The sequence below is a fragment of the Fundulus heteroclitus genome, unplaced genomic scaffold (assembly GCF_011125445.2).
Source record: "Fundulus heteroclitus isolate FHET01 unplaced genomic scaffold, MU-UCD_Fhet_4.1 scaffold_140, whole genome shotgun sequence".
Classification (NCBI taxonomy): domain Eukaryota; kingdom Metazoa; phylum Chordata; class Actinopteri; order Cyprinodontiformes; family Fundulidae; genus Fundulus; species Fundulus heteroclitus.
In genome coordinates, this window is record NW_023396552.1 from 197,536 (window position 1) to 215,156 (window position 17,621).

General features: G+C 40.3%; 1 protein-coding gene across 4 annotated transcripts in view; it reads right to left on the minus strand.

The window, feature by feature from the left end:
- nbeal2 (neurobeachin-like 2) overlaps positions 1-15,034 on the minus strand; it is a 60,998-nt gene extending 45,964 nt beyond the window's left edge. For 3 of the 4 annotated variants that reach the window (XM_021316431.2, XM_012862612.3, XM_021316429.2), the window contains exons 1-3: positions 14,447-15,034; positions 3,657-3,745; positions 3,335-3,499 (exon numbers count right to left, since the gene is read on the minus strand). In XM_021316431.2, coding sequence (XP_021172106.2) covers positions 3,335-3,499; positions 3,657-3,745; positions 14,447-14,521 — 329 coding nt within the window. In that variant the 5' untranslated portion in view covers positions 14,522-15,034. Of the gene's footprint in view, positions 1-3,334; positions 3,500-3,656; positions 3,746-4,774; positions 4,939-14,446 lie in introns of those variants that run through there. The other variant, XM_021316430.2, reaches the window with a different exon arrangement.
- Between the last annotated feature and the right edge of the window lie 2,587 nt (positions 15,035-17,621).

Here is a 17,621-nt window from a genome sequence, read left to right on the forward strand (position 1 = left end):
TCCCAGCAGGTTGAAAGTAGAGACCCAGAATCTTAATGTTTTAAGAGTTTATCAAACCAGTTTTGATGGGTTCGGGATCATTTATTCGGTTGGAACAGCAAATTGTGTCCAAGTTTCAACCATCGCAACCAAACTGTCCCCCTTGAGGGGAAAAAACATTGGCTGTATTTATCAGGAATAATCAAGAATGCAAGGCTTAATCCTAAATCATCAACTAGAACCTGCTGGAACGCCAGGATCAGTGTCCACAGTAACAGTGAGCGTAACTCACTGTTACTGTGAGAAATGGCAAAAAAAAAGTTGTTTGGAGGGATTTTGAAACTTTCATCATGTGGAGCGGTTCTGCTTCCGGCAGATCTGGCGGATCCGGTGCATTGCACAAAGTTTTTGGATCAATGAAGAGGAGGTTTTTCATCCCAGTCCTTCATTTTCATCTCAAATCATCAGTTTGACGGTTGAAACATGACCACAAGAGGCTGTTCCAACAGAACAGGGATCACTGAAACTTATCAGAACCCGGGCATTGGGGCGCCACTCTGTCAGAGCGACGGCCGACACGGCTCAGCCCGTGTGCGTACGATCGAATGCGGTCATTGGAGCACAAATGTTTTCGATTCTGCTCTAAACAGTTGCGAAATAGATAAAGTAGGTCTATGCACGGAGACCAATCAATTTAAATGAACTCCACCAACTCTGCCAAGAAGACTTGCAAAATGTCCTTTCAGAATTACGCCTAAAGGATGTTCATGGATAAAGCATTCGGTTGAGGTGCAACTTGCTTCTTCACATTTCACATCACATATCAGTGGACATACATGGACGTATTTGAGCTTGTATGCACACTTTTGACATATGAAGATAAGGGGGGAAAACAAACAAATCCCAATGAATTCAAACTTGGTTTTAAAAGTCATTGAAGATGTGTGTTGTGTCATCATTCCACCAGGATAACAAGCGCCATTAAGAGGCCAAAGTAAATGGCCATGATGGCTGCATGTGGACTTCTAGGGTTTCAGGTGATACACTGTTATGGGGTAAGAGGTTCTGCTGGATTTCTTTTCATTAGATTGTGTCAAATGTGCTTTTTGTTTGGGCTTTGTTTTGGGGAAATTAAAAAGAGGTAAAAGAGCACAGACAGCACGTACTCTTAGCATGTGTTCTGTGTTTTAAACTGTCCCTTCTCTGTTCCCAGAAACGTCCACATCACATTTCAGAATTTAACGGATCTGAGTTTCCTAACTATGTCGCCATATAAGGCAAGTTTGGGCCTAAAGAAAGAAACATTTCTTCCTTTTTTTCTCCTTTTTAAAAAAGTTTTTAACAAAGAACACTAGCAATAAAACATACACAAAAGACCAGTGAGGAGTGGGAGGAGAAAATAGTCTAAAAATGACCAAACCCATATTTTCATGGCACAGTTAAAGACGAGTTTTCACAGTATTTCTCAGCACATGCTTTAACAATCTATAAGCTGGCATAACAATCAAACATAAACCCCAGACAAGCCGATGACTTTCTCAGTTGTGAGACAATCCTAACAGTCATCTATTCTCAAGGCTCGTAAAACAAATCCATTTCTTCCACTTTGCATTTCTATTCCGGTTCTTTCAGCCCTAAGATGAAAGTACATTTTTCCTCTCAGGATATGTCCTCTTCGATGTTAAGAAAGAAACATTTCTAAATCACGTGTGCTTTTTCTTAAGGAAATCAACATGGATTTGATTTTGAAGATATTTGGGAAAGATTTTTACGCATATGCTGGTTTTATCTGGTCTTATCTTAACGGATGGTGGATGCCTTTTTTTATTCTGTTATAGCTTGCACTGTGCATGCTAAACATTCACAGCCATCTTTTGACTTCATCTCCTTCTGAATTTCCTAGAGTGCTCTATTAGATGAGACAACTTGTGGTAACTTTTGCTACCCATGAGATCCATAACAGATGTCCGTGATTGCATCCACTGAATCCCTTTAGGTGGGCCCTGACTACAGATCACATAAGAGCTCTGAGTCTGGAGATACTGTGACCCATTCATCTAAAGCAACTAAAACCACCTCTGATTGGCCCGTTTTAAAACCCTGATTTCAAATCATCTTGCAGAAACAGTATCAAGTTCTGTGCTTTTTTTTTGTTGTTGTGTCTCTGCTCTGTCTTCTGTAACCCCAGTCGGTCGAGGCAGATTACCGTTCATACTGAGCCCGGTTCTGCTGGAGGTTTTCCTTCCCGTTAATGGGGAGTTTTTCTTTCCACTGTCGCTTCATGCTTGCTCAGTATGAGGGATTGCTGCAAAGCCATGGACAAAGCAGACCACTCTCCCTGTAGCTCTACGGTTCCCCAGGAGTGAATGCTGCTTGTCGGGACTTTGAAGCAATCAATTGGTCCCCTTATATAGGAAATTTTTGACCAATCTGTATAATCTCAATGATTCTGACTTTGTAAAGTGCCTCGAGATGACATGTTTCAGGAATTGGCGCTAGATAAATAAAATTGAATTGAATTGAATTGAATTGAAGTGGTGAGTAAAGGGCTGGCAGCACCATCCTGTGGGGTTGTTTTGCTGCCATTGTTACTGACGCTTTTCAAAAAGAGAATGAAACTGTAAGGATGGTGGACCACCTCCTAATTCCTCAGCTATGCCTTAAATCAGCACTAGAAAAGTGAAAAGTTGACACACTTAGGTGTTCCAACAGTAAAACCATCTACAACACATCAAAATATGTGTGGAAATGGATAAAATAGGTGAACATTAGAGTTCTGGAAAGGCCGGATCGGATCCATATTGTGGACTATGCTTAAAAATCTTGTCCACGTAATCTAATTTAACCTATTAAGATTAGCATTACCAATCTGTGTAAAGGTGCGGTCATATATATGGCAGAATTATGTAAAATAAGTTGTTGATGGCTAACCTGACTCTCTCCAGATGGATTTCGTTCCACAGAGCTACACACATGTGGAGCTCGGTGGAACGAAATCCATCTGGAGAGAGTCAGGTTAGTTGATGGCTACAAAAAGGGAATTATTGAAGTGCAACATTGGCCCTTTACCACTTATTAATAGGGGAGGATGTATATATATATATATATATAAGCTACTGTGCATGATTTTCACCTTGTACCAGTTAGAGTAACCAGTCACTGTTTAACTGACACAGTAGCATTTTTATAACAACATTGTGAACAATTCGTAGCCAGATCTGAAATTTCTCAGCAATCGCTTCCAAAGATTTGATGCTATGTTGTGTTTTGGTCGCTTAAAGTCTAAAAGCTTTAGAGCAGCTCTAAGATGACCACATCAGCGATGAAACAGGCACGTAAGGCCGAGAGATCTCACCTGCAGACAATGATAAAGAACTTTATGAGGAGCAGCGGGTGCGGTGTGTTTCCGTTGCTCTCTGCGGCGCTGGAGAGGTGGAGCGCGCTGTGCCATAGCTGGGTGCTGAGGAACACCAGGACCTCCCTGGGGAGCAGCGGCACCTCTGAGCTGCTCTCCTCCAGCCTGGATAAAAAGGTGAGGAGGAGGACGGAGTGAGGAGAGGGAGAAACGTGCACTGGGACGACGCCGTGCTACATAAACACGTCAATGCGCCTCCCGTGGGGGAAATGCAAAGTGGCAAATATGTAGGATGCTAAGATCTACAACTGTTACTACCCACCTCCGAGGCTCCAGAGAATGCACATCGATGAGCCGCTCAAAGGTCGCCACAAATGCCTCAAGCCACTGTTGCAAGTAGCTTACATCTTTCTGCAGGACAAAAGGGAGGAAAAAAAAAAAAACACAGCGTGACCTCTCGGCACATGCTCAGAATTAGCTAACAACAGATTTGGAGACATTAAGGATGAGCAGTATATGACTACACCCCTGAGCATTTAAAACCTGCGGCCAAAAAGATCGCAGTGACTAAAGCTTTTGACCTGTTTTTTGAAACAGGATGTTGCAAAGAAATGCAACACAAAGAGAGGAACGCATGAGGCAATTCTTTCCTTTTTTCAAAAGACAAACTCATTCCTGTATTTCAAAAATCCACGTCTGTCAAAACCCATGAAGGTGGACCAGCAAAGTCTCCAGGGCTACTCTTTCAGGGTGGACATCTCCATGTCTAGTAGAGACGGCTCCTATGTTGCTGGCTCCTTTGAAAGTCATGTGAGTTGGAGGATGTTTATAGACGACTGTTATCGCGGCTTCGATCAGTCTCTGCAGTGCAACATATCCTGCCACTTCTTGTCCCTCCACACAACACAGCGTCTCAACATCGCATCAGACGGAGTGACAGTGCAGGTCAAAGAGCGCGGCTTTGAACGCTCGTTTGTTAAAACACCTCCATGTGAGAGAGATGTGAAGATTAACGAGCCCTGGTGACTCAGAGACAACTGCTCTGCGTATCAAAGTGAAATCGCACGACAGAAAACGCAGCAGCAGAGCAACCTGGGCATGTCGACCGGGTGAGGGTACCGGCCACCGCCGCTGCCGGTTTGGGACACGGGCGCTTCCCAAAAGCAGCCTGTGAGAGAGAAGATGAGCCGTCTCGGACGTTCTTAGTCACTGTTCGTGAATAACACATGAAACTCAACACGGCGTGCGACAATTCATCAGGTATTTCCCCTAATCTGGAGACCAAACAAGACCCGTGCCGTGTATATTCATTGCTATGGAAGCTGAGCTGCAGGAAAACAACTTATCTGGTCTAACACGGATGCTTTATGAGTTCGACGCGAGACTCCTCGACTATTGATAAAACTCTCAAAAGCTGCATTAGCGTTAAAGTAGCCTTACCAACTGGCATTGTTTTGGGTGCCAGTCCATCTCTCATTGTTTGGGTCTGAGCAGGGTGCCAGGTTCCTGCGAACCCAGTCTCTGGTGAAACCTTTAGAGCGGACAACAGCAGGCAGCCGAGCAGCTGCACATCACTCCTCAACCCGACTCAGGCGTCTCAAACCCGATCGCCTCCCGTCTGCTAAAGTCAAGCGAGCAGCCAGGAAATTGCATGTCACTTAAAGTGAAGCTCATTTCCTTCATACTCAGCCTCCTAGTCAAACCCCTTCCTCTTTTGGTTTGTGCAGCTAGCAGCAAAGGAGGCAGGCCTCCGTCAAAACTTCCCAGAGCCCCAACAAAGAACCGGGCCCATTTTATGCCTTTTCTAAATATAGCATAAAAAAATAAAAAAAAATAACGTGTTGCAGGACAAACAGGGCATCCTTTGGCAAGAAAACAAGAGACGATTGCTTTTTTTAAAATTATTATCTCAAATGCAACCTCACCAATGTTGTTGTGTTTACTTTACTCAGCCACAGTCGGCGCTGCTAGAATATTTGTAAGGTTTATGTAATTACATTGCAGTATAATGCTAAAATGGGGTCTTCAAATAATTTCAAGTCATGAAATTGAATTCAAAAAATAATTAGCGATTAAAACTTTTATCTTCTAATGTAACTACAAGATGATTGGAAAAAAAAAAACACCAACCATAAATGGTAACAAATATTGATGGCTGTTTATTTAGACATAAAGCTGCTGTTTATTAGAAGTAATGTCCTGATCTGATCCTAAGCATTGGATCTGTGTCTTGATCAAGACATTTGACTTCACCCAACTCCCATTAGCACTATTTTCACATCCTGCCAGGGATTATGTCTTAATGGCAATTAAATCAATATTGTAGGCCGCGTACATTATGTGGTTGAGCCAAAGAATCTGGGTTTTTCACCACTCACAATGTTCCCGATGAAAGAGAGAACATATCTTTAATTTGAGGGACACGTGAACAGAGAGCAGATGAAACACTGGTATTTAAAATATCCAGACCTTCAGAGCAAAGCACTGAGTTTAAGACGGGGAACATTTTTTTCTCTAGGTTTTCTCTACACACAGCTTAAACAGCACTGAGTTATGGAAGAAACTCTCAAAGGGTCATATCAAAAGACATATCATGCAAAAGCCACTTTTTAGCTCATATATTTTTTGTTGTATAGCTACCTGGAGCGTCTAGTAATACAAGAGAAGTTGAATGCAGTCTCTCCAGGTGATGCATAGATATATTTATATTGTTTAACGTAATATTTTTGAAGCAGTTCAGTTTTCTCTGTTCTCTAATACATTTTTTGAACAATTACGTCACAGTATTTGCTGCGGAGCTGCTAAAACGGGTCACAGATTCCCAGCCTACTGATGTTGCAAATCCGCCATTTTTTGTTTTCGCTGTGATTTTGTGGTCCAAGCTCAAGGATGCCGATGTTCCGTTGTTGGGTGTATTAACCCACACAATTCATTACACCGTCCTCTAGCATGCTACAAAAATGGCCGAACTGGGCGGAGTGGAGCGCTATGCGACCTGGAGGGTGGCGGGATGGGAAATGCCTCATTTGCTCTCAGACGCACGTCCGAACAGGGGTAAAAGGAGGGGCTGTGAGGCTAAATTAACGAGGAATTCCGACAAAAGCATTGCAGTTCCACTTTATATAGACCAAAAATGAATGATTTAAATGTGAAAATGAAGGTATCATAAAACATGATATGTCCCCTTTAAAGGTAGTTTTTCAACCTCGTTAAACTGTGTTGGAGTAGCATATTACAGCAGAAACTCTGGTTAGGGCACAATGTCAGTGACTGTCTAGAAAAATGAAAGGAGGGGTTGCAGCATCCAGAACATGACTGACGATGGGTTTGATGAGTTTTCAAGCATACATACGGTCTTATTAAATTGCATTGTATAGGACAGGGATTTGGTATTGGAAGCAATTTTGATAGAACAGGAATAAACAATATAGTAATTTATCACCAAACCGACTAATCAAATGCAGCTGTGAAAGATGTACATACTCTTTATCAACATCACTACAGGCCAGGGAGTCAGCTCAGTGATCCCTATATGTTCCCTAATGTGCAGGAACAGGCGATTATTTTCCAGCAAACACCTGCAACCAGTGTCAGAGCTTCACTAATGCAACAATATGAGCTCTGCACAAATTCAACTGCTGCTACTCAATCAAAGTATTCATATATCACTTCTCACTCAAACAGAAATGCTAAGAGCTTTACAGAAAAAAAAACTCAAGTTGAAGCGAATCCCTCATAAAAGTTAAATCCCCATTTCCAACAGAAATATGCACCTGCCAACCCAACAATCACACATCCCATCATACACAGAAACATACATTTATATTTATTGAAAATCTCATCAAATAATGGGAACAAAGCTGCAGACGAGTAAGCAACATAGGACATTAAAATGTTAGAAAAGCATATTTATATATTCCGTTAAATAAAATAAGATAAAAAAATCAAACAGTCAACTATATATACACATTTTTGAATGTATATATATATGTATATATATATATATTATATAGTTATTGTTTCTAACAGTGTAAGATACAAAATGTATTTATGCTATAAAAAGTGAAAGAAACTATTCAGAATGAAGAAACATCCTCTAACTATAACTAAACATAAAATAATTTTACATATATGATACTGTAATTACTTACTTTGTAAGATACACAGATAAATCAATATGTTTTGTTTTTTTTTAAAAAGGCTGAAATAAAATCTTAATAATTAAGAAAAACACCTTTGACTATAAATAATGAACAAGTTCTAAACAAAAAATAAAGCGAGATATGTGGAAGTAAAGCGTATGTTTAACAGATTGACATATGGCTGTTTAGGTTTAAATGGACTTTACTGCTTAAGATACATAGACTAACATATTATATTCAAAACCATAAAACAAAATAAAGAGTAGTGGTGAATAAATAAATCGTTCAACTGTCGATATAAATTAATAAATTAAAAAAGCTGAACAGAAAATTGACATAAACATAGGTACATAAATAGGAGAAATGCATAGATAAAACTGACAGGATGATAAACCTGTATTATTCCATTGGTTCCTACTGTAAGTCCTCGCTGGCCACACGTCCTAAAAACAGGAAGCTGTTAAACAACCTATTGTTTTTCTCTCCAGCATCTGGACAAGTATCTGCGACCTGAGGAGGAAAACAGCAAGGGCAGCGGCCGGAGCAACACCATGCAGTCCTCAACAATACTCACGAGTCACTTTGACTTCTCATTTTATGACAACTCTTCTGATCTTGCTGAAATTATGAATGCAAAATAAAACGTAGTTCATTAAGCTACGCGGTTTTGAAAGTCTTCACTGTCTTACAAATCTGTGGGACATGACAAAATGCTTTTTTTTTTGTGCGAACGGGATATTTCTACTCCGGATTGAGGAGCCTCGGCTCACAGCTGTGCTGGTGAGTGTCATTCGGGTTGTCGCTGTGGTCTAGCTCTGCCTCTAAAGGCTTTAATTAGTCCCCTCAAGTAAAGGATCACAGCATAATCACAGATTGTTTTTCTGCAAGCAGGAAATCTACTGGATCACCACTAATCGTTAGGAAAGATGCTTATTTGTTCTTTTCCCCCTCATTCTATGGACATCTGGGGGGCTCCACTGAAACCCATTGTTGTAATTTTCCCAATGCAAAAAGGTTTGTTCTATCATCTTCAGTTTTGTTTTTGGTTGCTTGGGGTGAACTACGGTATAGCATGACTGAATGAACCGATGGTTGCCTAAAAATAAATCACCCGCAGATAAAGACCTGCAGATAAGGTTGAGCTTGGCTCGGTTGTGGCTAATTTCTGACTTGTAGCAGGGCAAAGCTCATCCAAGCTTGGTAAAGTGGAATAAAGTTTATAGCTTTGCATAAAAGGTCATTTAAAAATAGACCTGTGATTTTCCTAAGCGGCCCTTACTTTGATAAGAATAGTAGCAATAATTCATTTCCTCTAGAGAAGACGCATAATGATAATCAAAAGAGACTAAAAAATATTCTTTAACTCTTGAAACCTTTTAAAATTCTTTTACATTAGAACTATGTATTTTATTTGGGATTTTGTGCGACAAATCCACACAAAGTAGGGCATAGTAGAAAAGTAGAAGACATTTAAATAAGTTTTGTATATTTTCTCTGTAAACATCTGAAAACTATGCTGAGCATTTGTATTTATCAGAGAACATCAGTGAGCAAACAGCATTATGATGTCTAAGGAACACAGCAGACAGAGTCGGGGATCAGGTTTTGGAGAAGATTATGGCAGACTTAGGTTATAAAACAATATTTTAGTGCCTGACAATAATTCAGTAACAATATATATTGATTGATAGACGTGTGGTGCAATAGAAAAAAACAGGGTCAATAAAAAGTTCAATAGCATAACAGTTTTCCTTCCTTGTGCATTCTAGCCTATCATGTAGGTTAATGTTACAGTCGTTACATCCTCCCAACCAATCACAAACACATGCCGTCACCAAGCTCCGCCATCTTTGAAGGGTTCAGAAAACACGCGTTCTTTTTTTCTCTTTTTTAAAAACTTGCAGTTTTGGTAAAAAGTTGATTGAATAAAAGGTTGAGCTTGAATAAAGTGTTTGCGAGTTCTTTATCTAGAAATAGGTCACTAAGCAGCAGCATAAAATGATCAGGACTTCACTTAAAATAGATATTTAGATTTTTTTTTTTATAATTATTGATATCGATCAATATTTCTATTTTATCGATATGCCTTTTTTCTATATTGTCCAGCCCTACAATATTTCAAGACACTGTTCGAGTCATCATCTGGAAATGAAAAGATTATGGCACAACAAGCAAAGTGAAAAACAGAACAAACGTGGAAGACAGCGCTTATGGTTAAGTGAGAAAGAGCTAGGAGTAGTTGAAAACTGACACTGACCAATCCCACAGTGAAATATGGTGGTGGCAGCATCGTGCAAATTGAGCTAAACATGAAATCCCACTAAAATACATTGAAGTTTGTAGTTCTGACGTGACAAAATGTGGAAAGGTTCAACTAGCATGGATACCGTAAGGCACCACGCAAACAGCTGTTATAAAAATTAGTAATAACACATTTAAAAAATTACAATCTCTTAATCTAAAATGCTAATTTTGAGCAATACAGCAGTCCACAATCTGAAAAAGGATTCAAACGTGTTAAGAAGATAATTTAATCATTTTTTTTAGTAAATTTACTTTAACAATTCAATTGTTAAAGTAAATTTAAGATTTGAAATTTTAAGATTTGCTAAATTTTGTTTAACTGTACATTGTGAATGCACAGTTGAAAGACAACAAAGTGAGTCCTTTCTAATGGTTGCATGTTGTTAAAAGAAGAAAATGAAATCCAGAATCAAATATTTGTTCATAGGAGAGTTTTGTTAACTCATTACCTACACTTATTAGAAATGGCCCCACATTTTGTATAAACAGTCGGTTTATGGAAGAATAAAAATGTTCAGGGACCCAAAACAATGTTACTCTATTAGAATGAATTAAAAAAGAAGAACCACGCCCCCAGACTCCCACCCTCTTACACCTCTTTAGGTATGCTCTGATAACGTACGTTAGTTATTATTAAATCTGGCTTTTCTTTCCTTGTCAGGTATGAGAACAAGCCTCAGAAATTAGATAAAAACCCTCCTAAAGCTATGCAGCAAGGTGGAGGACAAGAACTGAATACCCTGCCCCCCCTCTGCTGTGAGGATCTGTTAACAGGAGCACAGGTTTGTTTAGCACTTAACTGCAAAGAAAAAGACCCAAGTAGCATTTAGTGTGTAAACATCACATCTTTACAGTGTCCCCTGAGTTATTTAGTTATCTAAAGTATGTGAAAGATACACAGGATGAGAAAGGAACTGAGAGGTAAAGAAAGAAAAAAAAAAAAGGCAGATATTCGGGAAATCATAAATATAGATAATTCATCATTCAGTGCCTGCACGTTTGATCACTTTAATGGAAAGTTTGTCGCGTTGCACCAGAGCGCCTTTCAAACAATTCACAGATGTTTGGTGATCTAGAAAGCCCTCAGAGGGGTGTGTGATTTCTTTCACAATCGAAGGAAGCTGAGCTCTTTTTTCCCCCCAATGACAAGCCTGCGCATGTTGTGCTCTTTTATTGCAAGTACATGATGGCTGAGAGCACCTAAGTCCTAAACTACTACAGTGAGGTTTTAGTGATTACTTGACAAACAGCTGAACTAAAGTATTTTTTTTTTTTTTTAGAAATCACAGTTCATCAGCGGGGATTCTGCATAAAGCAGACGAGGGCTTGTCTACGGCTTTAAAGAAAGCCCAGGTTGGCTTTGCAGCTCGGCTTATTTACAATAGTCACATCTCCCCTTGATGTGTGAGGAACCAGATCTGTTAGTCAGCAATGGGATGTGTCCAGCTGAAACATTATTGTCTGTGACAACTCACCTAACAGGCAAATAACAAAAGCACTAAACACAATGGCTCCAAAGGAGAGGCTGGGGACTCGGTTCTGCTGCTTCTCTGCGGCCTGTTGTGTTTCCACGCTGCGTGAATCACACAAAGAGACGGCATCTGAGCTGAGCTGCATCCTTCTCCTGCATCATCAGCCACTGTAGGTCTGAGAAACTGAACAACTCAAGAAAACGTGTTGATTTCCAGAACTGTTATTAACTAAAGCTTTTTAGCTATACGAAGAAGAGAAGAAGGGGGAAAGAGAGCCAAGAGGCACCTTAGACAAGGAAGTGGCCTCCCACACAGAACTGCTAGACGACTTCGCAGACAGTTTCAGGGTAACTCCTCTGTACCGAACACCGCAAGCATACGCTTTAGCTCTGTGATTCTTTCTAGCAACGGACCATGACAGCAATGCAGACGGCACTCTGCTGTGTTTGTCTCACAACCAGAAAGGCTCGGCCAATCTACAGCAGAAATTAAGAGGAGAAACAACAGAGGGGAAATCCTCAGACTAAACTGACTAATTTGATCATAGATGCTGCAGAAAGTCACACACTTTTGACCTCTGATGGGCATGGGTTGGTTACCTGAATTAAGATATACCAAGTTTGTAAAACGGTAAGGTTCAAAAACTGCAAAGGAGGCCAGAGAATGTGCCGGCCTGGTCACGGTTTTCTCTAAATGTATGAAGGGTGAAGTAAAGTACAGCTGTCCTGTCACCTGTTGCTGTGCGCTGCTGGTCAGCTGGCAGGAGGCAGTGCTTTTTTTTTCTTTTTTCTTTTTCATATTTACAAAAAAGACCAATTTCACTGTTGGAAATATTTTTGTTTTGAAAAACCTGGACAGTCAAGGTGTAAACCTCAACTATGTCCTAATAACACAATCTTTTAAAACAACAACGTCAAACTAAGAGCTGGTGGGCAAACCGCTTTAAATGAAAGAAATCCGAACATGCAATACAAATTTGTTTAAAAGCTTGGCGTAAACAGCGTAGTAATAATAATAATACAGTGAAAATGGGCAATTTTGGCAGAAGGTAGCGAGTACCGGACCACAGTTAACTTTGTGGTATTGAGAAGACGGGTATTATGGCTGATGGAAAAAAAAAGTTAGATAAAGAAATAATTTTATTGAGATTTATTGATTGTCAAAACTGCAGATCTGCTGTGAAGAGAAGCTGATTATTTATGGAAACTGTGCGTGTGTGTGTGCATGGGTGAGGGAGGGTGGGGGTGGTGGGGGGGTTCGGTCTGTCCTCAGGCAAAGCAGCAGATTGCAAAGACATTAAATAATAATAAATCTGTCACTGCCAACAGTCTGTCTTTCTTGTTTTTTTTTTGTGTGTGACAATGAAACAGGATGCGAGTTTAAACCGTTTGCTAAATCATTTGGTTTGGATCTAATTTTCCTCCGTGACACGTTGGAGACCACAGGGGGCATCATTCAGGGCCGAGCTGAGCAGAAATGTAGTTATCATTTCAAATAGGAGCTACATACGAGAATAAGCATGCGGTCAAAGTAATAAATGATGATCAACTGTGGAGTTAAACGGGTTATATGGCTCATTTATCCGGCAAAGCAGCGGTTCTCGAATATTATGCAACAAGAACCACTGGAGTAACATCATACTTAATGACATTGTTAAAATTGTAGTATAACAGGAATAAGACGTCAGACGTTTGTTGTGTTACGTCATTGAAAGGGAAAACAAAGAAACAGCTCTTAATTACAGGCGCCGAAGGGTTGGTCGGAGAGTAAAACTTGCCAAGCATTAAACTGTTACGCAGAGGCTTTGATTTCCAAGCTTCAACTAGGAAAAATGAACATCCCAGGAAATCAATATCACATCTTAGGCCAATCCTTACCGGGTCGTGGGGCTAGGACGTGTTAGTAGCTACTAACACGTCCTAGCCCTGTGATGCCCTGTGATGCTGACGTCTCGAGATACTCGAGCCGTCAGCATCACAGGGCAACGCAAGGTCAAAAATTGGACAAACAACCATGCAAGCAGAAACACCTAAAGGCAATTTAGAAAGAACAATTGGCCTAACATACATGGAGTACCTGGGGAAAATATATCAATGTATACGTGAAGAAAGGCCCCAGTGAGGGATTTGAACCCTAACCCTTAGAACCCAGGGCCTTGTTGCACGGATGCATCAGAACTAAAGTGATATTAAAGGGTTGATGTTTCAAAACTACCCCGAGGTCCTAAAAGGTAAAGGTTCCCTACAGCTTCTTGACACTCAATAATACGATGCTAGAAGAAGTGCATAGGAGAGCAAAGTTTTCTTCGAAAAACACAGTGCTGCCCCTCTACACCTGTTGCTGCACACTGCCTGTTAGCTGGCTAAAAGGAAGCATCTAAAAATATAAACACTACTTCAACTGTTAGGGAAATATTTCCAGTTACTACTACTACTACTACTACTAATAATAATAATAATAATAATAATAATAATAATAATAATAATAATAATAATAATAATAATAATAATAATAATAATAATAATAAATAAATAAATACATTAATTAATTAAAAAGAAACAAATCATGGTATAGAGCTGACATATTATGCCCCTTCCCTCTTATTAAGGTTACCCAGTTTTAAAACTAAAGATGGCAACTCAATCAGAACAATCAGATTATCTATTAACTCTACATCACAGTTAACTAGATTTGTAACTAAACAGTCGGTACCAAAAAATTACCACTTGGGAAACCCAAATAGCACCAGTGCTCCTTGCACCACATTTTTAGAAACCATGGCCATAATGGAGGATGTTTCAGAGAGGAAGACGGGCAGGCAGGTAGGAACAGGAACAGGAAGTAGCCTCAGAGACACCTGCATCGCAGGTACTCAGAGTCTAACCCACTTTAAGAATTTTTTAAGGGCAGTTTACTCTTGATTAAAGGTGAAAAGGCTCAGAAATACACGAAAACGACACGTTAGCCTATAGGTTTAAGTTTCCAGAAAGCAGCCAAAGCGATAAGACACATTCACGCCCATTTCCATGCAATCGGGTGAAAATCGGGCGATAACTAGCCATGAGGCGCACAAATCCAGGTTGTTAACCTGCGTCTATCGTCTCCGAATAACTCCAAAGTTAAGGCAGAGGAGCAGCAGCAGCAACAACAACAACAACAGGTGTCACCGTCAGCTCTTCCGCACTCGCGCTCACCTTGGTGTAGTACAACATCCACAGCTCGTAAAGCTTTTCCTTCGATGCCATTCCGCCGCCTCTGTGGCCGCTCATCGCACGGCAAGATTTCTCTTTTTTTTTTCTTTCAAAGAATCATGCGAGCGGCGTCCGCCTGGAGTTGTCTCCTAAAGGCAGAGGGACGCGGCGCGCTCCTGCCAACCATTCCTGCAAATATCCACCAGAGGCACACACAAAAAAAAAATCCGAATGATAAAACAAATATAAAAAAAAACTAAAAAAACAAGTGCTCTCGGTGTCCAAACGCAAAACTTATCGGCAAACGCGGAAAAAACACAAGACGCTGATCCGATCACTTGGCGAACCGGGAGAGGAAAACGCGTTGGAAACACCCATGTATATGTCCGCAGTTACAGCGAGCGTGTCGCTCTTTGAATCCTATTGGAGAGGATTCCCCACGGAAGACGCGACAGATGCCATCCACTCGGTGGCTCAGAGAGGATCGGCGCAGCCCGTGTGGGTTCGAGGCTGGGGAGGGAGCGACTGATGATCAACTACTGTTAACAAGAGCAGAAATGCACTGGGAAGTTGACTGGAGAAGATCATGCTCACAGGTAGGCTGAGATGTTCTTAAAGACACATGCACACATAAACACGGCCTCAACTCCACGCTGCCAAACACCAGCAGCAGACAGGTCTTCCCACTGGAAGAGGAAAACAAACTCACATAAAAGCGAATTCTTCACAGTAGAGGGAATATAAAACATATTTTATTATTAAAGATTGAGGATGCTTTTGCACCGTAAACAGCTGAAGGCTGATATAGAGATGCACAAAAAAAATGTGTGAACTTCAGACTCAATTATCTTTCAATGGTTACTTATTGGTTATTATCTTGTTATAAAAAAAAAGCACCGTAAACAATGCAGGGTGTGCATCTGGAAAACCAGCCCTTTATAAAAATGGTGCGGAAATAAAGATGAAGAAATAAAAAGTATATATATATATATATATATATATATATATATATATATATATATATATATATATATTAGTGTTTCACCGATACTGATACCATTATCGGCCGGGGCTCCGATCCAGCACTATAACGGTGGTATCGGTATCGGCAAGTACCAACAAATAGGGCACCGATACCATTTTGATGTTTGTATGTCACTCGAACGCAGTCTTCTCTCTCCCAACACTCACTAATTCTACTGGATTCACTTTGTATTAGTCGTTTTCCTGCTTTACAAAGGTAGCAGCTTGACAAAGCCATGATGGCAGTTATTTTACATCCATGAAGTATGCAGTTCTTCATATACACACACACACACATTAATTTCAAACAGATGGTATCGGTATGGTATCGGTACCGGCCAATACTGCACAGCCAGGTATCGGGTATCGGTATCGGGGCCAAAAAATGGCATTGGCGCAACACTTATATATATATATATATATATATATATATATATATATATATATATATATATACAGTTCTGAAAAGAGTGAGACTGGTTTGTATTCAGCTCCCTCTAATCTGATATCACTGCAAGCAATTTTCAGCGCCACATTATCAGGATATAAAGTGCATGTGTTTGTGATTTAATCTCAGGTGTTTCGCAAAGGGCAGATAACACTAGTGAATAAAAAGCCTCATGAGGAAGTAAAATACAGACGGGTCAGGCATAAAGTTGATCACAAAGTAGTTTTTAATCAACATATAAAAATGAAAAGACATTACCAAGACATGGCAAGCCACCTGAACTGATTGACCTGGCAAGGAGAGCATTAACCACAGAGCCCAGCCAATAGGCCTCTGGTAACTTTTGAGTAGCTGCAGAGCTTTACACTGTGGGTGGGAGAATCTGTGAACAGCCCAAATCTTAGTGCACTCCACAAAATTGGCTTGTGTGGAAAAGTCACAAGAAGAAACCTGTTGTTGAAACTCAAATTGCATGTTGTCACAAGTCACGAAGAACACATCAGCAAACGTAAAGCAGAAGGTTCTTTGGTCAGATGAGGCTGCAATGAGCTTTTTCACCTACATGCAAAATAAATGGGAGAAAAAAAACACCCCCACTGACTATCCTTACATCAAAACATGGCGGCGGCAACGTCATACTGTGGGGATGCTTTTCTTTAACAGGGACACTGGAGCTGGTCAGACTTCACGAGAAGACGGTGCTAAAGAAAGTGCAATGCTGGAAGAAAACCTGCAAAATAAAGCAGCTGCACAATACTTGAAGCTGGGTTTGAGGTTCGCCTTACAACAGGAAAACTGTCCAAAAAATACAACTAGAGCCACAATAGAATAGTTTAGGTCAAGTCATGTTCGTGTCGTGTGTTAGAATGGCCTAGTCAAAGTTGAGACTCAAATCCAGTTGAGCGCTTGTAGCAAGATTGTTCACCCATGCTTTGCTTCCAATCTCACTGAGCTTAAGCTGTATTTGGGAAGAGTAATGAGCATAATTGTCGTTCTTGCCGGTAGAGACATACTCCAAAAGTTTGCAGCTGTAACTGCAGCAACAGGTGGTTGCACAAACGATTGACTCGGAGGGGCTGACTGAAAACGCAGACCATTCTTTTCAGGTTTTTGTTAATAATAATAATAATAATAATAATAATAATAATAAAATTAATAATAATAATAATAATAATAATAATAATAATAATAATAATAATAATAATAATCCATCCATCCATCCATCCATTTTCCGAACCGCTTTATCCCTCATGGGGTCGCGGGGGGTGCTGGTGCCTATCTCCAGCGTTCACTGGGCGAGAGGCGGGGTACACCCTGGACAGGTCGCCAGTCTGTCGCAGGGCAACACACAGAGACAAACAGGACAAACAACCTAATAATAATAATAATAATAATAATAATTTGTATAACTGTATTAGGTTTGTTTTGTTTTTTTCCGCCACTGTCAGTCTGCCCCAGGGCAGCTGTAGCCACTAACATAGCTCACCACCGTCAGGGTGTGAATGGGTGTGTGAATGGGTGAATGACTAAACTGTAGTGTGAAGCGCTTTGGAGGTCATCAAGATTAAAGTTAAAGCACTATACAAGTACAAGCCATTTACCATTTTTCTGACCCGTTTGCATCTTTCAATAGCTTCATCAGACAGCTTATTTGTGAAAGATGTTTGGTGTAGTGACCCATGCCGAATACAGAAGATAGCCCCAATA